General features: G+C 44.3%; 1 protein-coding gene across 1 annotated transcript in view; it reads left to right on the plus strand.

Moving 5' to 3' along the window:
* The window catches only part of LOC133011131 (mediator of RNA polymerase II transcription subunit 13-like), a 75,404-nt gene extending 51,422 nt beyond the window's left edge, over nt 1–23,982 (plus strand). Inside the window, exons 5-31 of the mRNA XM_061078840.1 lie at nt 8,145–8,290; nt 9,017–9,241; nt 10,091–10,255; nt 10,509–10,665; nt 10,775–10,879; nt 11,471–12,121; nt 12,365–12,578; nt 13,105–13,183; nt 13,278–13,417; nt 13,579–13,657; nt 13,872–14,089; nt 15,240–15,418; nt 15,695–16,605; nt 16,723–16,902; nt 16,993–17,222; nt 17,326–17,524; nt 17,863–18,151; nt 18,248–18,500; nt 18,595–18,783; nt 18,872–19,095; nt 19,209–19,351; nt 19,542–19,700; nt 19,874–20,038; nt 20,278–20,441; nt 21,354–21,518; nt 21,630–21,739; nt 22,088–23,982. Coding sequence (XP_060934823.1) covers nt 8,145–8,290; nt 9,017–9,241; nt 10,091–10,255; nt 10,509–10,665; nt 10,775–10,879; nt 11,471–12,121; nt 12,365–12,578; nt 13,105–13,183; nt 13,278–13,417; nt 13,579–13,657; nt 13,872–14,089; nt 15,240–15,418; nt 15,695–16,605; nt 16,723–16,902; nt 16,993–17,222; nt 17,326–17,524; nt 17,863–18,151; nt 18,248–18,500; nt 18,595–18,783; nt 18,872–19,095; nt 19,209–19,351; nt 19,542–19,700; nt 19,874–20,038; nt 20,278–20,441; nt 21,354–21,518; nt 21,630–21,739; nt 22,088–22,220 — 5,872 coding nt within the window. The 3' untranslated portion in view covers nt 22,221–23,982. The remainder of the gene's footprint in view (nt 1–8,144; nt 8,291–9,016; nt 9,242–10,090; nt 10,256–10,508; nt 10,666–10,774; nt 10,880–11,470; nt 12,122–12,364; nt 12,579–13,104; nt 13,184–13,277; nt 13,418–13,578; nt 13,658–13,871; nt 14,090–15,239; nt 15,419–15,694; nt 16,606–16,722; nt 16,903–16,992; nt 17,223–17,325; nt 17,525–17,862; nt 18,152–18,247; nt 18,501–18,594; nt 18,784–18,871; nt 19,096–19,208; nt 19,352–19,541; nt 19,701–19,873; nt 20,039–20,277; nt 20,442–21,353; nt 21,519–21,629; nt 21,740–22,087) is intronic.
* The last annotated feature ends 1,863 nt before the right edge of the window (nt 23,983–25,845 follow it).

A 25,845-nucleotide genomic window follows, 5' to 3' on the forward strand; every position in this document is an offset into this window, starting at 1 on the left:
AGGACCCTTCTGAGACACTGTTCTAGACAGTTAAGTTGTGTTCAAAGACGAGATACATGGCACATGCCAGTAAACACTTCCGTTCTTTTCTTAACCGCTGCTGCTGTATAGGATGAATTTTTTCTACCAAGAGTAAATGGTGTGCATTTCTTTAGCAGCTTTTCAAGTCTTGATGTATAGAAGTATAGTTCTGCCACTCAAACACGCACATTCTCACAGTTGGGGTTCAGTGTCCTCTAGGGGACTGGGATTGAACCACTGACCCACTGGTTAGTGGACGACCCGCTCGACCTTCCTGAGCCACAGCTGCTCTGAGTAAACCTGTGAATACAGTTACACTCAGGAAGTGTATGGAAAGACCAACATGATATTAAACCATAAAATGAGCAGTTCTCAGTACACTCTCCTTGAGTTCTTAGCGTGGACATTCGCTTACAGTAACTAAGTGTGGGTGTATACACAATGATATATTCTATACACTTCATATTCTACATGTACAATCAAACTAATTATTTTCCTTCTGCCTTTTATTTGAGAGGTTGTGACACTTCTACGTATTCTCTGTGCATTTATCCTGTGGAGGCTGCTCATTAATTAGCCCATTTGAAATGCCATGATTTTACTTTAATGAGAATAATGAAAATAAAAAAATGCAAAATACGACCAAGTAAATAATGGAACGTTACAAGTTGCTGGGAGCGCTGATTCCAAAATTGAAGAAGAAGAAATTCAGGAGTGTGTGTGTGTGTACATGCATACAGACATATGTTCAGTGCAGAGAGAATTACACCCAGTGTGTGCAGTGATTCTTTCGTACATTTTCTTATCATTTAGTCTGCTCCATGAATATGTTGTCAGCTGGTACGCCCCCTGCTGAGCCAATCCTGACTTGTACTGTCTGTGAATTATTGAACATCCTGGAAGGAAAGACAGAGGAGGAGGAAGAGAAACAGGGAGAAATAAGAACACACAGACAGTCGCGAATCAAAATCGTATGTAGATGCTGCACCGCTCATATTGTATTTTTTTTATTTTTTCATGCTGACACTCTGCAGCTGTTGCCTGTGTCACAGGGTGTGAGTGAAGCATGAGCATCTTTTTTTCTTCTTTTCGCATATCTCCTCTATACTGGCTTCCAGCACATGTGCCAACAGCAGTCGTAAAGACTCACACACGCTCGTGCACACACACACTCAGTCCCTTGTTCCCAGAATAGCAGTGCTGCCTCACAATTGACAGTGTGAGACCCCAGCACCCGGCAGATCCCCGGCCATCAGTGTTTTCCTGCCACGAGGGAATCATTGCTCAGTTGGACGTACACTGACCTCCTGCCTCAGCTGGAGCCAGCTCCTTTGTCTTCCTCTTCACTCCCCACACCTTGCCTTTTATCCCCAACAGGGGGGGGGGGGGGGGCTTCGGCACTAACGTCCATGCCATGCCCCCCCCCCCCCTTTGCCCGTGCCAATTCCTGCTCCTTGGCACCGCTGCCTTTGTCAGGCTTATCTGGTGTTTATCTTGTATGTGTTCCCCGGGCACGGTGAGGATTGGCACTTCCAGGAGAAGATTCCCAAACCAACCCCCAGCACCACCACCACCACCTCCACTCAGCTCAACCCCCTCCCCTCTCCTCATCCCTCCTCATCCCCCCCATCCCTCCTCATCCCTCCTCTCCCGCTCTCTTTGTGTCTGAATGGGAGGAAAGCACTCTGGGTTGGTAACGGATTGCATCAGACACTGATGGGAGCGAGAGAGAGAGAGAGAGAGAGAGAGAGAGAGAGTTGCAGGGATGCAGAGAGAGAGTGTGTGTTTGAGAGAGAGAGGAAGAGCAGCGAGGAGGCGCAGTGTGTGTATGTGTGTGTGTGTGTGCAGTAGGGAGGTGGGGATCAGAGGAGGCAGGGGGTCATAAATTAATCATTACTATAGACGGGTGAATGGATGTATTAGTCTGTCTCTCTCATTAGTTCAGTCAGGTCTATGCATGCCAAGTACTGTACACTGTATATTTGTTCATCGAGGTGCTCTCATCATCTCACCAGAGTTCTCCTCTGGTGCTTGACCATGAAACAAAAACAAGCTGCGCTGCTTCTTTAAATACTTCAAAATCTCAGAAAACCTTACTTGACCTGAGTGAATAGATTTTTTAATGCACTTCAAGTTGTCTCATCTCTTCTCCTCTCAGGGACACTGAGATATTAGCCATCGCCTAGGCAACAGACATGCAGTGTTAGGTCAAATGAAGAAGGTCATAGCATCACCAGAAATAAAAACGACAGTAGTAACAAAAAAAGTATGAAAAGCATTCCCATCCTTTCTCACCCCTCCTCTTCACTGACTTAAACATTGTTTGTTTTTATTTGTTTTCAGAATGTAAGTGTCACGTTAAGAGGATGGGTGCAGCAGAAGAAAGGAGCACTGCAACATTTAAACATTGACAGTTTAAATGTTGACAGTTTAAATGTCGCAGTGAGAACAGTGAGAAGAAAACAATTATAAACATAATGTTTGGGTATTTTCTCTTTGGGCCTTCAGGGCTTCGAAAAACTCTAAACTACCAGTTGTGATGAATTAAAGTGAAACTCCGAGAATCCAACCTCATTCAGACTTTGTTCCTCATTAGCATTTGTGCAATATGCATTGTGTGAAAGAGGAAAATATTCAGTTTATGGTCCAAAGATTTAGACCCAACCCAATTCTAGTTCATTAAACTGTAAAAACAAACATGTGTTTAGGTTACCAGAAACTGAAAATCCTGTTAATCTCATAGAAAACTGATTTCTCTTTATTAAGTGTCCAGCTGATTATTTGACTGGTTGTAAAAGTGGCGGACAAGAAAAATGTCTCAATGATGACAGGTTTGGCACGGGTTGGCTGAACAGATTGAGAAGGTTAAATGAGTTATACTGAGTGTTTGAATGGTGAATGCTAGGTGTTTGAATTCAGGATTCGGGATAGAGAGGCTTTTTATAGTGAATTGAATGAGGATTTCCTCATAAGATTAGTTCTTCAGTCTGGCCTTCCTGACCATCATTAAGTAGAAGACATCCCATTGATTCATGGAAGTCTTTATAATTCGGCAAAGTGGTTGAGCTCACTTATGGAAATCAATCAGTTAGTCAATTGAATGAAACTGAAAGCTCCTGCTTTCAGAACATCTTCTTTTTCAACACCATCAACTGGAAACTTGTTTTTCAGTTTGAATCTTTATCTCCTTTTTTGTCACCTTTGTGTCTGGTCCCTTGTATTTAACAGTGGATTATTTTAATTACTCTTAAACCTTACGACTGCACTGCTGCATATGCTGAAGTCTGCTGGCTACATAATTAATGTGTCCAACTCAAAGCCGGTATCATATAAATGAGACTGAAACGTACAGTGTGTGTGTGTGTGTGTGCAGGAAACCTCATCATTACAACACTTTAGCAGTCATTCACTATTTTTATAATTGTATGTGCTACAGCTCATTAGCAGCAGAATGGCCTTTACAGAGAAGTCACTGGGAATGATACTGTATTTATAAAGCAGTTTATAGGTCTACACAGTAGCTCATTGATTGACTACATGAACTGTGACAATTTTAACATACTATGAGAGAATTCGAAAAAAAATACAAGTTCAGGTCAGCCACTTTAATTTAAACGCCTCCGTTAAGTATTTGATTTCATGGAATATTTCCATTTTCTCCTTTGAAACGTGTTGTTGAACGTGTGTGTCGAGCCTCCCCAGAGACAAAAGAGCACACGTGATACACACTCACCCAGATTCACAAGGTAGAAACACACACACACACACACACACACACACACACACACACACACACACACACACACACACACACAGCGAGGGAAGGAAGAGAAAAAACACATAGATCAATAGACACCGGGGTGATACATCACAGCAGTGGCCTCACCAAGAGATCCTCTTTTTTTTAATTAGGGCCAGCGATATGAAGGTAGAAGCCCGAGGTAGCGCTGGTGCTCTCACTGACGTTAGCGAGTTTTCCTCTTGGCAGCGTCTGTGCGGGAATAACCCACTGACAAAGTATTCATAGTTCCTCTCTGCAATTTTTCAGCTCTAATCTAATTTTAACCGCGGCAGACTTTTATTCCTCTGTGCCTTTTGAGCCCGTACAGAGGGCAATGAGTGTGCACAGTGTGCGTCCCCGAGCGTGGCACCTTTTCATGGTGAATCCATACAGATAGCCGGATTGAGTCGTGTTTGAGCACAAACATTGTGATAGTAACACTGGCTAAAGCCGCCCAGTGGGGGCAACTGAATAATACATCAAGCTGACTGAATTCCCCTCATGCTCGTGTTAATAGTGGCGTGTGGCTGCGCGTTATGTATGCATGCAGGGGCATAAGCACACACCTGCATAAGCCTGAGTGTATTATGAACGTTGGGTAGGATTTTGTTTGTATGGAATGAACTTATTGTGCCAGTGCACGGGGAAAAAGTGTATACATGCTGCTCACAAGAGCTTACAAGAGGATAAACAGCGTCTACATCTGTCCACACACACCGGAATAGCAGCTACGCTCTTGTGTCTCCGAGAGATGCGTTGAGATTGTGTAGGAAGGGTTAGAAGACAAGAGGCGATGAAGGATGAAGATAACTCATAATAGCGCCGCTGTGGTGACAGAGAATTTAAGGCGCAACCTAAGCAGATTAATCCCCTTATCTGAGATAATCTAAGAATATGCTATCATGCCTGCTTAGCGCATGTGACTGTAGTTAATGATTTCTAAACACATTTTTCAGATTGTAATCTTTAGGTGCATGTGAAAGTGGAAACAGAAGCTTTGTGTGTGTTTTAGTGTTTGTTCTTTTCCATCTTCTTTTATGTAATCTTGCTTTATCTTTTTTTTCTCTCACTGGGTTTGACAAGAGAGCAGCCTGACAGGCAAGACAACCATTGTTATTTAGTGTGTGACACATGCGCGTGTGTGTTTTTTTTGTGTGTGTGAAATCCATGGTGAATTTCAAACCTTAACCAGCTCTTCATGCTTGGTGGCTGGCAGCATGGGGATGGGGTGAAAATACACATGAACCTAACACACAATGCATTTTTATAGTGGCATTTATGCATGCATATTCTGTATACATATGTATGTTCACGTCTTGTTATAAGATATATACACTCACATGCACACAGCATTTGCACATTTGCTTACATAATACCCTAAATGTACTTGAATTTGTGCTGATAGCTGTGTCGCACAGTACAAGCGTAGGCTGTTCTGTAAATATATAGCCAAATGAAATAGACACACACTCACACTCATGCACACACACACACGCACACACACCCAAGGGCAGCATGTGATGTCTCTGTGTTCTCAAGCTCTACATTCCCTGATTGATTTCACCATAAAATTGTGCTCAGTAGCCACCCATTAAAACTCTGATCTCATCGATATGTGTGCAGCAATTGCAGTGCGTGGCACTGAATTATTCACCTCCTCTTCTTTTCTCACACTCATCTTGCTCTTTATACTGTATCCTTCTTTCCTTGTCCTCCTCATTTCCTCTCTAATCCTCTATTTCCCCTTTTTGTCTCTGTCTCATCCCAGCATTTCCTTCCTAACCTCTGCTACTCACTCTGTCTCCATCGCCGTCCTTTCTTTCCCTTCTCTCCTCCCTCCCTTCTTCCTCGTCTCACTCCCACTCTCACTCTCACTTCTTTCTCTCAACCACCCCCCACTCTCCCCTTCCCTCTCTTCTTTCCTCTCTCTATCTCTCAACAGGACTGTCAGCCCTGAGGCGAGTCTCAGCCATCACTCCTCTTCATTTATTAATACCTGTACTCATACAGCCCATCACACACAGCTGCCTCACATCTCTGTCCGCTGTTCCCACACGCTTATACACGCACACACACACACACACACACGCACAAGCGCGTCCACTTGCCGACTGCACAAATGTCCCGGAGGATGCAAGAAGCCCAGTGTGTCCACACACTCACACCAGCTTACTGTGCAGGAAAATGCCCTTTGTAAAAGGACAGGGAGCATCAATCTCCCAGCTGCGTCAGCCTACAGTTTAATGCTCTTTTTCTACTTCTGCTTTTCCCACCACATTTAATTGCATTTTATGGCGCTCATAATTAATCTTAGGTCATAATTGCAGCACATTCGTTGCTGGTTATACCGATTGCTTGTGTAGCAAATGTACCTTTTCCCTCTCCACACAATATTGAAATATTTCAATTATTGTATTCAGTAGCCTTTGTTAGACTTTGCAACAAAATACAGGATGTGTATCAGGTCAATTAAAAGTACCGAGGTAGAATAAATGGTTGTATCAGCTGAAACACAGAGGGAGCCAGCTCCTACTTCTGTTGGATCATTGCCTGATTTTAAAGCAGAGACAGAGAGATAAAGCTATGATTCCCTGTGAAGGCTGCAGTTTTATGAGGAGTCTTAAAGGTATAGTGTTTTTCTACACACATCAGTCCCAATCATCGTCGCGCAGCCCTTAAAGAATATGCAGCATGATACCAATATAAGCAGAATAATCAACAGGAGAGGGACAAACATTCTAATGTGTGCTTTATTTCACAGCCCTATGCAAACTGTGCAGGGCTGTCGGTAATGTAAATATAACACAAAGTGTAAAAGATAAAGAAAATCATTCAGTAAATGAAACAAAGGAAAATTTGGTAACGAAATGTTGTATCTCTCTGCGTATGTCTTTACACTCTGAGGATAATGGGGTCATTTTGCATGCGAGATCCTAAAGATGCTCGAATGTAAACGGTGGTTGTTTGTGCACATGTGCGTGGCACTGAGTTCGACTGGTACTCTTGACTCGCAGCTGTTCCCCTGAGCTTCCCTATGCAGCTATATATAGCTCTTCTTATGGTGTAATGATGCACTGAGGACGAGGTTGGAGGGCAGTGACATTGAAAGCATTTTGACTCATGTTTTGTAGAGATGTGAATTGTGGAGATGATGAACTGCTGCTGCTGCTGTGTTTGTGTCTGTGTGTGTCTGTGTGCGCCTGTAGGTGTGAGGGCGACATGTGCTTGTGCGCCTGGTGTGTGTTGCAGTCCTGTGTATGCATACGTATGTGCCTCAGCCCTGCTCTTCCTCCTGTAGTTGTGCAGACCTGTGTTCGAACCACCTGCTGTTAGGAGGGTATGCTTTTCTCTGCCAGCATCAGGAATGTTGATTAAGCAGAGACACTGGCCTCCTCTCACTTCAGGTGCGCTCAGCGCCACCTGGAGGCGGCTGCGGTTGAGGCCACAAGATCTTTTGGCTCCCTCATGACTGTTTAGCTCTGTCCATGAGTAACTCTGGAACTGACCATTTTATTGAATTTGATGATCCATTACGGCTCAAATGGAGGTCCGGCTCCCTCAGGGCAAAGGAGATATTGCATAGGCAGCAGGGCAATCACAAGGAGATTACAGTACCTGCTGACTTTATTGTCAGTCTGATATATATAAACCAAGATGGTAAGGAGCTTTATAGATTAAAAATATACATCAGTGAAGCTGTGTTGGTAGTTAATGATGTCCAGCCCGCCCACTGGTATATAGATTGCAATAACGCCCCAACAATTACTCCTCTATGATTAAAAAAAGAGAAGAATGCATGATGAACTATGCCTGAGCTGTGTAATAAAGAGAGCTGTGCATATGTAAACATGTTGTCACCACAATCAGTCATGGACAAATGAGGATTTATATCTGCAATAAGGAGCCTACATGGGAAATGATGAAGATGATCAACGCGAGGCTTTTACAAGACACATTTTTAGTGTGGCCTCTAAATTGGTGTTTGGATAATTGTACTTTTCGTCTGTCACTGCACTTCCTGAAAGACTGCATTCACATTGTACATTTGTTTTTCCAATAGAATTGAATTATCAGTTTATTTCATCTGAAGTTTTACATAAATAAATGGAATTTTGTTTCAATTCAAGTGTCAGTTTAGATATGCTAACAGTTGTCTGAAGGTTAATTCTCATACAGATTGTTTTTACAGTGCGGGTTCATGTTGCCATTTGATTTGTTTTTATGATACCCAGAGATGATCATGATCAGCTCACAGCCGACACACAGGAGATGTAAACTCTCTGCCCTGCTTCCTTCTCTCTTTGCCCTCCTGATTTAAACCGTTGCCGTCCTCTGTCCCCAGTGAACACCTGTCATGTTCCTTCACCTTCTTCCTCCACGGGGAGAGCAACGTGTGCACCAGCGTGGAGATCGCCCAGCACCAGCCCGCGTACCACATCACAGAGCACCACATCCGTCTTGTGCAGACCTCCATTACGCCAGTGCAAGGTAACACCACCAAACCATTGTTTTCCTCTAGGGCTTATGTGCACAGCAACAAAACTGTGAACGATGTTCAGTGAGAATGCACAGCAATGAAGTACAAGCCGATATGTGTTACACTAGTGATGAACAAGTGTTGCATTGTCCAAACATGTGCATTTAACAAATTAGCAGTAGTGGAGGATGAATTCATGGCAGTAAATGCATTGAGAAAGATACAGATTATTATTATTATCCATATGTATATTAATAAACTGTTGAAGTTGGTTTAAGTGAGGTTAACTTTACCTCTAGAAAGGTTTGATTAATTAAAATTCTTCGTTTTAATGCGCTTGCATGTTTAATAAAATATTTTTTCGGCAAACTAAAAGTGACCATAAATATTGAATAAATAAACTCTAGTGGAGTGTAATGATAATAATAATACTAATAACTTATTTCAATAGCATATCTAAACAAGGTTAAACGAACTAAACAAGATAAAAACGAAACAAAAGTGTTAAATAAAGTGGAGCAAGAATATAAACTCTCTTTAAAAGTAATAAGCTTCTCTTTTATTTTTAATTGGCCACTTAATAACCAAAATATGAAATAATGTAAGTTTATTGAAAAGTTAAAGGAGCCTTCTGAAAACCCACTGTACTTCTCAGCTGCTTGTCTACATGTCATTGAAATCTTTAAGGTGAACTAGCACCAGAAACCCCCTCATGTGTGTTTTCTCTCCATCTGCAGTGATCCTGAGTCCGTACGGTCTGAGTGGCACTCTCACCGGTCAGGCCTACAAGATGAGTGACCCGGCCGTACGGAAGCTGATGGAGGACTGGAGCTACTTCTACCCCATGGTGCTCCAGCAGAAAGAGGGGGGCGGAGAGAAGGAGAAGGAGAAGGAGAAGGAGAAAGAGGAAGCAAGTCAGGCTTACGGTCCCAACAGTCACGTGGCTGTGGAGGTCATCGTAGGTGAGGAGAAAGTCAACATGTTCTGTGGGGAACATAACAAATGCATCTCCAGTAGCAGAATAACGCTCTGAACGTCACACTGTGTGATTGCACAGCAGTAGAAGAGTAACAAAAGCCCATTAGACCACGGTGATGTTGCTCTGCTAAAGCAAACACTAAGGGATCAACATCACATGGATTACCCTCGGTCTCCATGTGGACTCTGGCAGATTGAGCTGATGTAGCAGTGTATGGGCAGCTATTGAAATGTACCTCTGCTGCAGTGATCCTTTTAGTCTTTTAGCACGTCTCGGAGAGGAAAAGAGGAAATGACTGCAAGGGGAGAGAGGAGGAGAGACGGAGAGAGGAGCGATAGGGAAGTCGTTGCAGAAGCCGCAGGGAGTTACTTTAACAGCTTTGTCTAATCAGTCTGATCCCAGAGCATTGGTTTGACCTGATTATAATCAAAACTCCCATGGATACCAGTGGCTTTTACATCTAAAGAGGAAAGCCTGTCTGGATGTGCTGCCTGAAACTGGAGTCGAGCTGTGAGTGTAAAGGGATTTAAGATCATATGTTTTATATGACCACTAAGTGTGTGATCACATCAGTGGATAAAGAGCTAATCCATAGGATATATGTAATTATATAGCTGCTGCCACTCAATATCAGGAATGTCTGGTTCCTATATCATTTCTTCAGCAAAATATATATGAATAGAGACAATGGGGAGGGTGTTGATATCTCTAAGGGCAAGTTAAAGAAATAACCTATTTTGACAGTTTAAATAAATCTTGGCGTTAAAAGTGAGCAGCGGCCATCCTCTTGTTTCATAATCACAAATAAATCTCTTCTCTTTTATCTTCATAGGTGGAGTGAGGATGACCTACCCAGCTGCCTTTGTGCTGGTTGCCCAGGGGGACCTACCGGTGGAGCAGCCTCCACCTGTTCCTGTGGCTCAGGGCCTCAGCAGGGAATCGAACCACTGCAGCGTGCCGCTCACGCCGCCAACGTCCCCGGAACAGCCCTGCTCCGGTAACAGAAACGCACACTTAGAACATTAGATACCACATTGTGCAGATTGATTGACAAATAGACACATCACATAAAAAGGTACCGGAAATGCATTAGTTTGAAGATACATTTGTTGTGTTATTTTGTGTAGCTACATTTTCCAGAACGTTTCCCAAAATTATCAAATCCAGTAAAAGAAAATGACATTAAGCATCATGGCAGAAGTGCGTCAAGTCCAGTATTTAAATGTGTGTTCCACCTTTTATCGTTTCAGCGGACAGTGGCTTTGTGACCTCTGTCTCCAGTGTTCCCACAATGGACAGCAGCATGGGGGTCGCTAGCGTCAGCCCAAAGCATTCTGGGAAGAAACTCACGTGTCAGGTGGTGCATCAGGCCTGGAGGGAGTGCTACCTCAGCCAGCCTCAGAATGTGTACGTTGAACCATTACCAAGTTTGTCTACTCTGTTTGGTGCGTTTATCGCTGAAGTGCGGCGATTTCAGTCGAGCCGCAGCCCTCATGGATCTGTTTGTTCCCTGCAGACCGAATCCACCATCTGACTCCACGCCTAAGAAGGAAGTGCCAAATGGAGTTACCACATGGGACTTCAATGATCTGGGAGCGAGAGCGCCCTGCAGCTGCTCCAGGTAGAACAGAGCTGCAGCCAAGCTGTTCGATATCAGCGTCACATGTACAGTATCTGAGCTCGGATTTCATGTTCATCACAAAAGAAATAGGTTTTGATAAAAGGCCTTTCAAATCCCGGATGCTCCAATAAAGAGATGTTCAAGGATTTTAACTTTTTCAAGCAATGCCAACATATAACATACAGTCTTCAAATATATGTGGAGGTCAAGATTAGTCGTATTTTTGATGATAGCAGAGTAATTGATAAGTTTGAATGCCCTTCAGCATGTTTAAGCATCTTCAAACATAGTGTCACTCTGAGATTAATTTAAATCAAAGTCTGTCAATGTTTTGCACAATAGAGTAAAAATCCTGTATTTTGAAAATTACTCAACCTGTTCTTTTTTTTTAATGACCAGTAAAAAATGTCAGTGGGAGATTTTGCAGCTCAAGGACTCTGATAATGAAGCAAAAGCGCTTCTGATATCTCATCTTTTTGAAGACTTTTATGATTATAAGAAGGCTCATTCAAAACACAAATAATACGTTTGTTTAAAACAAGACTCTTCATTTTGATTGTAATCTTGGGTATTTTTCTTGACTCGCTACAGGGTGAGGCAGCAGAAGCTAAACCTGACCAACACATCCAGTGCCAACACCCAGACCAGTGCCAACCCCACTCAGACCTCCGGCCCGTCATTATACCCCCCCTCGCTGCCCAAACACAAGACAAGTGAGAAGACAGAGAAGGCGGACAAACAGTCCAAGAGGCCAGCCATGATGTCCTTCCACCACCGACTATCTGTCACCCAGGACTCCCCTCTGGAACAGGACTCGCCAGGAGGGCCCCAGCTCGGGGGTCTCGTGGCGCTGGAGCCATCCATGGAGCCTCTGGCCGCGCTGCCGACTTGCAAATATCCCAAAACGCTCTCCAGGAAAGCTGCAGAGTCCCTCCTCAATTCACCGATGTCTCCGCTACCTCCCACGCTCAGCCCGCACCCCCGGGTGCAGGACCCAGAGGTTCTGGACGGGCCTGTGGATATGCCCATGTGTCCAGACGGAGTGTCAGGTCTGGGGCTGATTAGCAGCGAGACAGCTGTGTATACAGCTCTGCTGAGGCAGAGGGAGAGTGGGGCTGCCTGGTGGAGAGGCTTCAGGACGCCCAGAACTGATAAGACTGACTCCAGACCCCCCGAACTCCCCGCTGATAAATTAGAGGAAGTGAAGACGGAGGCATTCACGGAAGGAGCTCCGCTAAAGAGGTAGGAGAGACATGACAGGAGTGGGTCGGTGTAGTTGATAGAAGAATGATGAAAGAGCGTAGTAGCCAAGAATATAGAAGGAGATCCAAGGCTACTGGAAATACGGAGCTCAGACTCATCCAATTAAGTTATTCTAGAAATATGACATTATACTTGAATATATTGAAGAAGACAAAACAGAAAGACTGAATTCCTACTATTAACACAGACTGAATGATCACTTTGTCTCTTTGTTTTCTCCAGACTATACACACAGACTCTCAAGAGGTTTAAAATCTCAGAGGAGAGGGTGAAGGAACACATCCACACTTTGGGGCTGTTCCAGCAGCCGGGTGTGGAGACACTACGCGAGCCCGGGGAGGATCCCTACGACTTTAAGGAAGGAGACATCGAGTACACTTTCTCCTCTTCCAAACGGTTAAAGGGCCAAGGACGAGAACCCAGCAAAAAGGCCAAGGTAGAAATACACACGCAGTCACAGAGATTCAGAAAAAAATGATTAGATCTATTATTTTAGTATGGATCACATGATTATTTGCGAAGGTGCACTGTTGTCATAGTGATCAACCCACAGAGAAGTATCACCTGCATTTCTCATTAGAACTCAGATCTTTACAGTGACTCTCAGCTCATTGTTTTGGTTTTACAACCCACAAGATTTTGTGCACGACAAAGAACAAGAGCTAAAAGACTATTGGATTTAACGTTAGCCAGCTGCCCAAGCGCACAGCAGATGAATGCTAATGCTGCTGTATATCTGCTTGATGTAGAAACCAACAACTATATGAAAACACATTCGCCAGCTTAACTTAAAAAGTGATGATAGTGTGTCAGAGTTGTGTTCAGGGTTTAGTTCTGATGCCCTCCAGTGGCTGAAAACATCATATATCACAGCTTTAAATTTTAATGCCCATGACACATTTAGGATTCTATAAAAAAAAGTCTTGCACTGAACTGATAATATTCCTTTTTTTTCTCACCAGGGAGAAGAAATCACCAGCAATGGAGTGCTGCCTGATGGGAAAGACGCTATGTCCATTTTTAACTCGGCACCAAAATCAGGTGAGGCACAGTCATCATAAACATTTTCAACAGGAAACTAAATGAAATCCATATTTGAGAGTGGGATGTTTAACATTAAACTGTTTGTCTGAAGATGACTGTGTCGCTGGAGATGAATCGAGTCCGGACGACGCAGCTGCCAAAGCGAATCCTTCTCTGACCAGAGAAAAAGATCTGGTGGTGAACATCTCTGATCTCGACAACATCTTTGATGAAGACGAGGATGAGCTGGGGGTGAGACATCAGAGTTTATGTATATTATAGACCTGCATGACTTAAATATGAGCGGCTGCACTAATATTAGGTCTTAGTATAATTTTGAGTTTAATTTTCTGAAGCAGTGAAGATCCTCTCGTTTTGTGTGTAATCATTTGTAAACTGTTTACCCCAACCAGCACTCAACAAAGCAGCCGCTGTCGACTGAAGATCGCCCCCATGGGAAGGAAGGGAGAGTTGCAGTACCTTATCCATCAAGTGAGTCACACTGATGCATATTCAGTTGCTCTCGATTAAAAACATTTTAGTCACCGTTTTTTGTCACAGCCACTCTATTCATACTTCCATGTGTGGTTATATTTATTGGGAAATGGAAGTTACAAACTCTTTATCTTATTAAACCTCTGTGAATCTCTCTTTTTTTTTTGTCTCTCCTCCCCGTCTCCTCATCTCCTTGTCTCTCTCCTTTCAGCAGTAGCAGACCTCCAGCGAATGTTTCCCACCCCGCCCTCTCTAGAGCAGCACCCGGCCTTCTCCCCCATCACCACGTATCGGGACACCCCGAGCCAAGAGCCCCCCCCACCCAGCGGAGCAGCCGACCACATGGCGACTCTAGCTGCCATGCACCTCAATGAGTACAGGATGGAGATGGACGAGGGCATGGCCAGCCCCAGGCAGGAGGATCTCAAGGTGAGGAGGGGCGAGTTATCAACACATAAAGCAGCAGACTGAGCTTTGTGCATCAACCGTTTTGAGAGGAAATTACACTACTACTCTGATTATTCAAAAATCCATAGATTTATGTCATGAAGGGAAAGTCAGGACAAGTGGTTGTTGACCGAGCGACTGGTCAGGCTCTTCATGTTGGAATCGTTTCACTGATACCTGATCCTGGCTAATTAACTCTCTGTGTGTTGTGAGTCAGACATCGGCACTGACTGCAGGCTCCGTGAGCTGGGAGATGCTAATTATAGTCGACTGCACTTAGTGGACAGCATTAGGTGCATCTGTGCACGGAAAACAAGCTCCTCCGAACAATAGGCATCTTTACCTCAAACTCAACATGTGAAACATTCAAACAGGACCTGATCTTGATTTGAAATTCAAATTGACGACATTTTAGAGAAACATTGAATTTCTCTGTGAAATGATTTAACATTTTGCTAAAACAAAATGAGTATAAATAATAATACTTATTGAGTATTATTTATATTATGAAGAAGGCTATTCATTAATGTATAATTGATGTGAAAATAAAGTGAATGAAAAGGAATAGCCATCTGTATTAAAGTTATGTTATTTATTTGAAAGGGAAAGGTAATATAATAATTTTCTTCTTCCTGCTTGTCTGTTCATAGAATATGTCGTAAGTGTGTAATTTGTTTTTGGATTTAACCGACTTGAACAAATTAAGCAGAATAACCAAAATAAATAAATGACTTAGGAGTAAAGCTTGAAAAGAAAACTACCACATTGGCTTTATCGCTTTTGTAATCAAGCCATGAGCTGCTTATTACTCTGCCTTAGAGCTCCATGTGCACCAGTGAGCTTCAGTGTTGCACTGGGTGCAGTTTATTTTCTTGTTGACTATTGTAGTGATATTCCATACACACCCCCTGCTTCTGTAAATAGTAACTAGAGCAACAAATGCATTAACTGCTGCTGAAAATAGTCCCCACAAAAAAATGATGTCACAACTTTATTTTGATTTGTGACAGTGACAGCGAGATTAGGAGTTAGCAGCCTCTGGCACACAACTCCACTCGTGCTCAGTTCTGTATAATGCATCGTGTGTCTTTGTTACTGAAACACAAACTTATATTTCTTCCTTCTAATCCAGCCACAGATAGGCTCCTCCATGTTTGCTCCACTGTCCTGCCTACCCAGCCAGACTCTACCACCACTCAAGCTTCCTGACCAGTGTTACTACCGTCCATCCTGGGCCCTCATGCCCAAAATGGAGCATTTCCCTGCAGTCATGCATCCCCAGAATAACCCTTTCATCAAGGATGGATACACGTGAGTTGTCAGCGATCATAAGCAGAACATCTCATAATCTCATCATGTCATTATCTTTAAACCTTTTATAAATGTTGTGCAGGACTATGTGGTTTCTGAAGGATGAATGTGTGACTTTTTAGCCTCTTTTGAGAGTTGCAGTGCTCTGAGGGTTTTCCTCTGTTCAGGTGTAAAACAGCATCGTGACCTTTAAAGAGCCGATCGCCAGAGACTCACAATAATCTTCTTTCTCTATCTGACCATGTGTGTTTGTTTCCTTTATTGTGCGTTTTCCAGAAACGTCCCCAGCGTCACAGACCAGGAGTATGCCCAGATGAGCGGCAACTCTGCTTCTGTGGGCACCACGGTCGGCATCCTCCCGTCTCCTGCCACGCCCCGCTTCTCCGTGCCCACCCCACGCACCCCTCGCACGCCGCGGGGTATCAACGCGGCGAGCTCTGGTCACGGCTCGGTGAAGCAGGACGGTACCGAGCTCAGCTCACCTGCCTCCACCAGCATGCCTCTCAGCTCTTTCGAGCCCCAGGCCCGGCCAGGACCCTCCTTGCCCGAGGCCCACAGCCTGTACTCCATCTTGCTCCTGTCAGACTCCGTCCTCAATGTCTTCAAGGATCGCAACTTTGACAGCTGCTGTATCTGTGCCTGCAATATGAATGTCAAAGGAGCAGATGTGGGGGTGTACATCCCCGACTCCACCTGCGAAGATCAGTACCGTTGTATGTGTGGCTTCAGTGCCATCGTGAACCGGCGGCTGGCCCACGGCACGGGCCTCTTCCTGGAGGACGAGCTGGATATTTACGGTCGGACTTCTGAGGTGGGCCGGGCAGCCGAGAGGAGGCTGGCTCTTTGCCGGCGGGAATCAACGATGAGAGACCCCAGGGCCAAGCGGCCTCAGGACGCGGCGCCGGCATCGCCAGCGGTCATGATTCTTCTGCAGGAGCAGTGCTCCCAGCCCATTTCCTCCCTGACAGCACTGCACCTCCCTCTCAGCTGTTCCTGTCACGGCCGCAGGGGGGCGCTGGTGCAAAGCTGGATGTCTGAGAAGCAGTGGGCAGACGGGAGTGATGCCTGCGTGGAGTGTTACAATGCCTTGGAACAGGGGCTGCAGTACGTGGATAACTCCACAGGAGGGAAAGTAGATCCAGCTGTTGTCAGAAGTACAGCTCTTCACTCCTGGCCGCACACTAATGGTAAGAAGCTCAGCTGCCATAGAAGGGATCTCAATAACATCTGCCACAAACTACCATAAGTCAACCAATGATTTACTGATCATCCACTGTTTGATGCGTGTGTGTGTGTCTCCATAGTGGTGGAGATGAGCAAGTTGTCGTCCCAGGATATGGTTCGTATGCTGCTGTCCCTGCAGCCTTTCCTGCAGGACGCCATCCAGAAGAAGAGAACAGGACGGACCTGGGAAAACATCCAACACGTTCAGGGCCCGCTCACCTGGCAGCAGTTCCATAAGATGGCTGGGAGAGGTTCCTACGGTGAGACAGTTCACACACTTCCCTTACAGTCTCAGGGACGTTGTCAGGTTGCAGGAAACTAAAAAATATCCTTATTTCTACTTGTCAAAGGTTCGGAAGAGTCCCCGGAGCCCTTACCCATCCCGACGGTGTTACTGGGGTACGACCGAGAGAAGGAGTTTTTAGCGTTGTCCCCTTTAGCATTACCGTTCTGGGAGAAGTTGCTACTGGAGCCGTACGGCGGGCAGCGGGACGTGGCCTACCTGGTGCTGTGCCCCAACAGCCCCTCCCTGCTGGTCGCCGCCCGGGCCTTCTTCCAGGAGCTCAGCGCTGTTTACGAGGTAGGTCATCTCGGAAACACACATTTGGAACATCCCGATGAAGGTTTATTGTGATTGACGTCTTTAAGGAGAGAATGAACTGTTATCTTGACTTCGTTCCCAGACCTGCCGCCTTGGGAAGCACCGTCCTCTGGCCAAGGTTTCCAGGGAGGGTCTCGTGCGTGTGGGGGAGGACGTGGAGCCGGAGAAGCTGGAGGAGCTCGATGTGGAGCAGTGGCTGACTGGACCCTGGGCTGGACAGCAGCACAACGACAACCTCAGCAAACTTAAGCTCTATGCTTACGCCTGCAAGCAGCAGCTAGGTGAGAATATTTACATTTTATTTGTTTCCGTTTTTAGTGAACAGATATTAGCATATATAAGTCATCATTTTAGATTTGTATCATTTTCTTTGTTTATGGAATTATTTTTCCAAAATTGTTTTTCATTATTAAATGACCATACTGCCCTTTAGCCCTTCCTTGCCTCCTGGGCTTCCGTAGCTCCTCCCGTCTGCCACAGTGTTGTTTTGCATTGCAATATTGTGTTTCTGCATGAGCATTCAAATACCATAAAACTGTGTATTTTGTGGTCGTTCTCCATGCCAAACCCACTTCTGTTAGATGTAAACTGATGAAAGAGATGTTTATCCTCCTCTCAGGTCCCCAGCTCTCAGCTCTGCCCCTGGACAGCAGTCTCCTGCTGCCTCCCACAGTCCAGACTCCCGTTAACAACACGTCCTCAGTCCAGCCGGCCTCGTCTGGCCCGACTCAAGCCTGGGCTCCTGAAGGAGAGCAAGCTCAAGGTCCTGTCAGCTCGGCAAGCGCTCCGACCCCAGCTGGAGCGACCTCAGGCCCGACAGGGGAGACCACTCAAGGAGGAACCAGCGACTCGAAGGGGTCTTCTAGCGCCACGCCACCAGCTAACACACCAGCAGAACCCCCTGAGCTGTAAGACCCGAGTTATCTCTGGAAATTACCTGATCTCCCTTATTGCTCCTCGAGTCTGAACTAGTACGACTTCTCTCTTCTCTTGCTCTCTTCCAGAACTGCAGAGCAGGCTCGAATCGGCATCCCCACCCTGGCCGACTCAGTGGACAGCCACGCCAACCCACCAGCGGTTGTCATTTACATAGTGGATGCTTTTGTCAGCTCAAGTGCAGCCAGAGGTGAAGGCGGAGAGGAAGAGGAGGGCGACGAGGTAGAGGCCGGTAGCATTTGGCTACTTGGGCTCCTTCGCTGTTACACAGAGATGCTCCAGACTTTGCCTGAGGTGATGAGACCTGCACTGGTGCTACAGGTACGAACGCTCTTAGATCCACACCGGATTGTGTCGAACAGAAGTTGCTCTCGCTCTTGAGATCATCACAATCCTTTGTCTTTACTTCATGCAGGTGGTGCCATGCCAGTATCTCCTGCAGCCGGCCAGCGGGGAGAGTCACCTGTACCTGCAGCACCTGCGCTCCATGGCCTTCTCTTGTTACTCCCAGTGCAGACGTCTGCTGCCCCAGCAAGCACCCATCAAGTCCCTGACTGGCTTTGGACCAGTGTCCACTGTCAACTCTGTGCTTAAAGGTCCAGAGGCGAGTATAAAAAAAGTGCATAAGTCACATCATTGTATGAGTATAAACTAAAAGTCATTGCTCACACTTTGTTCTTTTCCTCCTCCAGCATCCGAGCCCGCTGCAGCTCTACACGGCTCCGTTCATCCTTACTCCTGCTCGTCCCAAGCAGCCAGAACAAGGAGAGATCTGGGCAGAGATCCCTCCCAGATACAACGTCCTCTATGTAGGATACTGCCTATCACATGACCAGCGCTGGATCCTGGTCTCCTGCACTGACCGGCAGGGGGAGCTCCTGGAGTCCTGTATCATCAACATTGACGTACCCAATAGGTGAGTTAGAGTCGTTTACAATCTGAGTTTTGTGCAACTTTTGCTGTTCTTGCACAACATCGATTTAATGTTATGACCTCTTATATCTCACATTGTTATATGTTTCTCCTCAGAGCGCGGCGTCCAAAGGTTTCAGCGAGGAAGATGGGACTGCAGAAGATGTGGGAGTGGTGTATTGGCATCATCCAGATGACCTCAGTGCCATGGAGGATTGTGATTGGTCGATTAGGCAGACTCGGTCATGGGGAGCTAAAAGGTGAGTGATATAATAAAAAAAAAACTCAAACTGATTATCATATAATCAAATTATTAGTTTATTATCTTCTTTTAAAGTGTTTTATAGTTGTTCTACCATTTTTTTAATTCTCTTTTAATGTATTGATGTCTCTTAACTGGGGAATGATTCATTAAAAGACTTTTCACCTCCCTCTCTGTTTCTCTACCAGACTGGAGCTCGCTGCTCGGGGAACACTCCCTCCATTCAATAGGGCGCCAGCTGAGGGAGGCTTGTCGCATGTGTGGGATCTCAGCTGCCGAATCTCCCAGCATTCTCAGCGCCTGCCTGGTAGCCATGGAGCCACAGGGCTCCTTTGTCATCATGCCTGGTTAGTAATCCGTCCACTTTGTCTTTCTTAAAAGACGATTAGAACTCTGATCTTTGTGGTCATAATTACGTTGATTTAAGTATTAGATGGTACCGTGCACTAGTTAAGTATCATGTTAACACAACAGTAACACAGTGACCTGACCTGTGCTGTGTGTCTGTGTGTGTGTCTAGATGCAGTGACCATGGGCTCAGTGTTTGGACGCAGCACAGCTCTGAACCTGCAGACGTCGCAGCTGAACACACCTCAGGACGCTTCCTGTACTCACATCCTCGTCTTCCCTACTTCTTCCACCACCCAGCTGGCTCCCAGCTCCTACCCTACAGAGGACAATAATGGTAACGTTCAGCAGGATCATAGTCAAACTGTGGTTGTCGCTTGAGATCCTGGTTTTAGAATGGTTTGGATATTATTTTGTACCAGCAGGGGGCATCATTGTGCCATTTGTTCCACTAAAGATGTTGTATTAATTGTATCTGTGAGAAATTACCTTAGCCTGGATAGGTGTCATTATTGATGACCAGCATTAACATCTGGGGCTGTGCTGAAACTGTTCTTTCTGTGTCCCGTCCCTCAGATGACATGTTTGATCTGCCTTTCCCCGACGAGCTGGAGAACGACATCGGCCACGACATGATGCTGATCACAGGGAACCTCCACCCTTCCCCCAACACCTCCCCCGTGCCCTCGCCCGGTTCTCCTTCCGGGATGGGAATGGGATCCAACTTCAATCACACCAGGGTGAGTCAGTGATTGGCGTAAACTGAGAAATCGTCCTGCAGTTGTAGCAAATGACACAGAGTAACAGAGAAACAAGGATGGTATGTGCACACTCATACATTTCATATGGGACAAGAAAAGAGTTTATTTATGCATTTCACCATTAAATCGTTGCTTTTAACAATTGTGGGATTGTCAGCTGCTCTCTCTCTGCACAGGAGAGAAGTGAGATACTGTTTTCAGAAGATCTGGTTGTGTTACTTAATAACACAGATTTCACAGAGTTTGATTATAAGAATAATAATAGCATACACTATAATCATACTTTTTATTGGAACTCAGACGTCATGATTTGACGTTTAGACCTTTTTGGCCTCCTCCTTGCTTATTATAGGTGTAATCTGGTGCAACAACAATGCATACTTCTCTGTGGTCTTTATTACCACTTAACACTTCACTTCATCAAACTAGAATCAGAATTTGAGCCGTGACAAGTATAATAGATGCACAGGAATTTGTCTCGGAGGCACGAGGGGAAGACAGAGCTTTGCTGACAACCTATAATACGCCAGGTTGGATACGGCTCTGACAAAGTGTAGTTGTACATCAGTAACTTATAGGTAGAACATGTGAGCTCCGTGTGCTGTATGTGTAATTATCACATTGAGCTGCAGGCAGAAAATTTACCAAAAAAAAAAAGAGATTTGTCAGTCAAAACCATTACTTTCTTGTTTAAATGAGGGTTCTATAGCTGTATGTATAATTTTAAAACTATAATTTAGAGTATGATGCTATATTTCTTTTGGGATTTACAAGGATTGCATTCTTTAACCAAGGAATATATGACTTAGCATAATTCTAAGGTTCAGCTCAGACCGCAGGTAGTTCTGGCGAGCGAACTACTTCAGTGAATTCATTCCTGTGTGTTTACAGAGCCAGGGAGAGCGCCTGCTGTCCAGGGACAATCCACCGGAGGAGCTGAAGCAGCAGCCACTGGCTCTGGGTTACTACGTCTCCACTGCACAAGCAAACGGTCTCCCTCACTGGTTCTGGGCCTCCTGCCCTCAGGCTGAGAGTCAGTGTCCGCTCTTCCTCAAGGTACTCGCAGTGCTGCATGTGTGTGTGTGTGTGCTGATAGGGATACAAAAAACATATATAGGGAAACATCTGCTTCAAAATGTAACATTACATTGTTCCTCTTCACTTCAGGCGTCTCTCCACCACCATATCTCCATCACCCAGTCAGATGAGCTGGTGTCAGACAAGAGTAAGAGGACCCCTCACCCATTAGATTCAAAGACCACCTCTGATGTGCTCAGGTAAATATTCAACAGATATTACTCCCTCAGACTGTACAGCACTGCTGGTGAATGGGCTGTGGATTGCAAGAGATTTGAATTTAGCCTGATTCTGTTAATGTCCCTCTTTTTTACATTCTTTCTATCCATACTCGGATTGTTTGTCATTTACTGTGGTTGTAAAGCCCTTTGGCTCAACTCCTTATCCTGTATAAATACATTCAATGACATAACATTATTACTTTATAATTATAAACCAAGAAAATGTCATAACTCTGCTAAATTAATATGGGGTAGATGTATTATACTTAGGAATCTTTACAACATAAATATTTGTCCTTGATTCAATTGTATATTTTCCAATTACAGGTTTGTATTGGAACAGTACAACGCCCTCTCCTGGCTGACGTGCACGCCTGCCACCCAAGACCGCCAGTCCTGCCTGCCTGTCCACCTGGCTGTGCTGATCCAAATGTACAATGCCATCCTGAACATGCTTTAGCCAGTGGAGACTTGAAGGACATCTGTAGGGGACTGACGGTTTATTCCCTCCGTGCCTACACTTCCTCCCACCGGGCACCAGAGAGCACCAGAACTCTTCTGTTGTTTGTGGGTAGAAATACATTTCTAATGGCCAAAAAGAGGACAGGGCACGTCAGACTCTCCTGGGGCATGTGATGAAAAGGAAAAGTGAAATGCTTCGGACAATAAGTTTGGGTTCAACACGGCTTCGGTGGAAATCCAGTTTGTACCTTCAAAACTGACGCTGTGCCAGTTCTGGTGCTTTCTGAGGAAGAAACAGACGGGTGTGTCCAACTCTGCCCGTTGTACTGACATATCACAAGGTTAACTCTCTGCTGATGGAAGCATCGCCAGGTCCCACACGGGCGACACATCTCAGTGGCATTTTGAAGCATCTGTGGATGACAAGAGGGGACAGCGTCTGATTCTCGCCTGTGCAAAGGGGACGTCTGTGCAGGGCCACATTAACTCCATGTTGTACAACCAGCAAAATGGCATGACAACACACGCCCATGGCTTTGTTACATCAATGTCGCATTAATGTTTTTACATGTTTTTGTACAGAGCTGCACTGTTGAGCTTCTTGGGACTTGCAGTCGGTCGATGAACCTCTTACCTTTACTCTGAACAGGGCAAACGTCCTCATTTACTCCAAAGAGGGAGCATTTGATAATGGCACTTTTTTCCTCACCTTCCAAAGTGTTGTAGATACGAAACACGATGGGAAATATTTGATCAGCTAAGGCGCAGATGTGTTGTTTATAATGTATGACATACATTTGCAAAGAATTGAGACTTATTTTTAATATTTAAAACAAGAAAACGAGAAACTTAAACAAGGCCTTTTTTCCCGGTCGACAGTTAATTGTCTTGGGATCTGAAATAAAAATTTGTCATTTTAATGCAATTGTAAAGATGCCATATTTATACAAATTATATCATGTCATAGAATTTGATATGCTATATGTATATACATAAATATATATTACCTCTTCCAAGCAGGCACTTAATGATAAGGCTGGGGGACACAACCATCTCCCGACACACAGTATGAACATTTATCAAAGAAAATGCATTTGAGTTGTTCTGTCTTTTTTATTTTTTACAGATACTGAACATCTTTTTATTTAAATGTTTAAATTAAACAAACTGATGCAGGAGATACAGTATACTGTATATTTATAAAGTGTTCCTCTTCTGCTAAAAGACTTGAAATAGGCAATAGAAAAAAACATGGTATTTGAACGTTGCAAGGAAATTAAATATTTAAAAATGAAGCTTTATTTCATTGGCTCTCCGAAATGATGTCAAGCAAACCATTAGAAAGGCCTGTCTCTCCAGCTCCACCCGGTCGGCTCTTTGTTAGATTCCTAGCATGTTTGTATATACACTTTTCAGCTGTGTTTTTTGGAATTTCTTAAAGCTGTACATTTCATGCTGGTTGGTTTACTTTCAAGTGATTCATATCAAAGTATTTTTTTGCTGTGAGCTTTTGATATATATAAATATATATATCTATATATCTATATATATATATATAGTATACAGCGCAAAACCCATTTGATTACAGCCAAGAGGTTGAATTGCCAAGTAAAGTGTACACAAATGTACAGACAAGGGCAAATTTGCAAAAACAATTGTTACATCTCATCACTTTGAATATCAAACAGATCCACTTTACTGGGAGAGATCTGTTACTTTTACACTCTTTTTTAGTAAATTATTAAAACTCTTGAAAATGATTGTTATGCTTGGTTTCCTCTCTTAATACAGAAGGTTTTAGAATTCACTCTGATAATTTGTACTGCACTTGATTTGCCTAAACAAACTATTTGAAAAGGTAACGCCAGATAAAGTAACACAATACAACTTTAAGTGAGCAACAGCGCCCTCTGCAGCCACACATGTTGACCAGCCCTGTTATAAGGTGTTGTTATGTAGAGAAACAAAACAAGGCCTTAAAGGGATAGTTCACCCAAAAATGAAAATTCTGTCATTATCTACTGGCCACTTTGAGTTCACAAATCCCTTGTGGAATTTCAGGGGTAAACGGTGATTCAGCCAAATACAATACAATTAAAGTAAATGGTTGCCAATGCTTCAAACGTAAGAAAACAGAAAACGCCTCCATACTGCTCCTCTGGTGTCATTTAAGTGTTTGTATGTCCTGACATTCAAATTCTACTATGAACTGCTTCATTTCCACCATGTTTATACACTAAATGTCCACCGTTATCCTCCTCGTTCACGCGTGGATCACAGCAATGGAAGACACCAGAGCAGTAGAAGTCTTTTTAACTGATCGACAGCTCAGCAATACTCCAGAACTTTCCAGGGCCTGTTATTAGCAGTTTGAGTGGGATTGGCCACTCTTCTTGTTCCAAGTCAGTGTACCAGAAATTAGAAGCTGCTATTTTAGGTTTCATTGTGTTGCTTTAATTTTCACGTTAAAGGTTTCACCCAAATCACATGATGAAGTCATAAAATTAGAAATATGAAAATTTGCTTCCTTTACGACAATACTTCTGTTCCTTTTACCCTTTTAAATGCAAGGCCTTAACTTAAATTGCAGTGATTTTACACTGTGGTATTCCTACTTTTACTTATCTGAACACATCCCCTAACTATGAAGCATATACAGTTTATGGTGGCTGTAAAAAATCTAAAAGCTGTTAAAGATGGAAAAGGGTTTGTGTTCTGCACAAGGTTCAAACCAGGGGTCACCGGTAACACAAAATATCAGATTATTAATCAAGTCACGTGTAGAGTAGAGTAATTCAATCTAAGATATATAATTTAAGATATATGTTTTTCAGAGACACTGAATTCTGAACCACTGGAGTACGACAGCTCACACGTTAGATGGTGTGAATACGGGATGCAGCATGAACAACATAACTTGTCATGCAACAAGCTGAGTGAAGAGAAAGACACACCTGTAATTGCACTGTTCATTCAAAAGGTGCAAACAATTGTCTTCCAACGTTTGTTTTCCATTTTGCATCATCCGGAGATCACGTGTCAGGCTTGGTCAGGACAATGAGCAATTACACCCTCCATTGTTAATGAGACTGACGTGATATCCTCATCTTTGGAGAGGAGCAATGTTTACTGACTAGTTTATTGAAGCAATTGAACATAATGAATGACTGTCACCCAGCTGTTGTTCGTCTGGTTCAACAGGATCATGTCTGCACTTAGTGATCAGTTCACCAGCGCAAACATAAGAGCTGATTCAATCCCTTTACAAAGAATAGAAACAAGAGGGATTAGAATGAACAAACATTTTAATCTCCTCAGAAAACAGTGCTTCCCTCGCACTTACCTGTGTCCGTTGGCATTGGTCAGAGTGAAATGCGAAGTGGTGGTGGAAGTAAAGGTGTGACACATTCACTCACAACGAGGGGCAGTGTCTGGACTGATGGCTGCAGGAAGATGCGAGTCACAGTAATTTCTAATTTTGGAAACTCACGTAATGTTTTGGAGCCTTTTACCTGGGTTCCCCAAGCTGAGTGGGGCCCTATGAGAGCGGCTCATTATGGGGGGTGGTTGTGGCTGAGTGGTAGAGTGGTCGTCCTCCAACCTGAAGGTCGGCAGTTCGGTCC

The sequence above is a fragment of the Limanda limanda genome, chromosome 1 (assembly GCF_963576545.1).
Source record: "Limanda limanda chromosome 1, fLimLim1.1, whole genome shotgun sequence".
NCBI classification, from domain to species: domain Eukaryota; kingdom Metazoa; phylum Chordata; class Actinopteri; order Pleuronectiformes; family Pleuronectidae; genus Limanda; species Limanda limanda.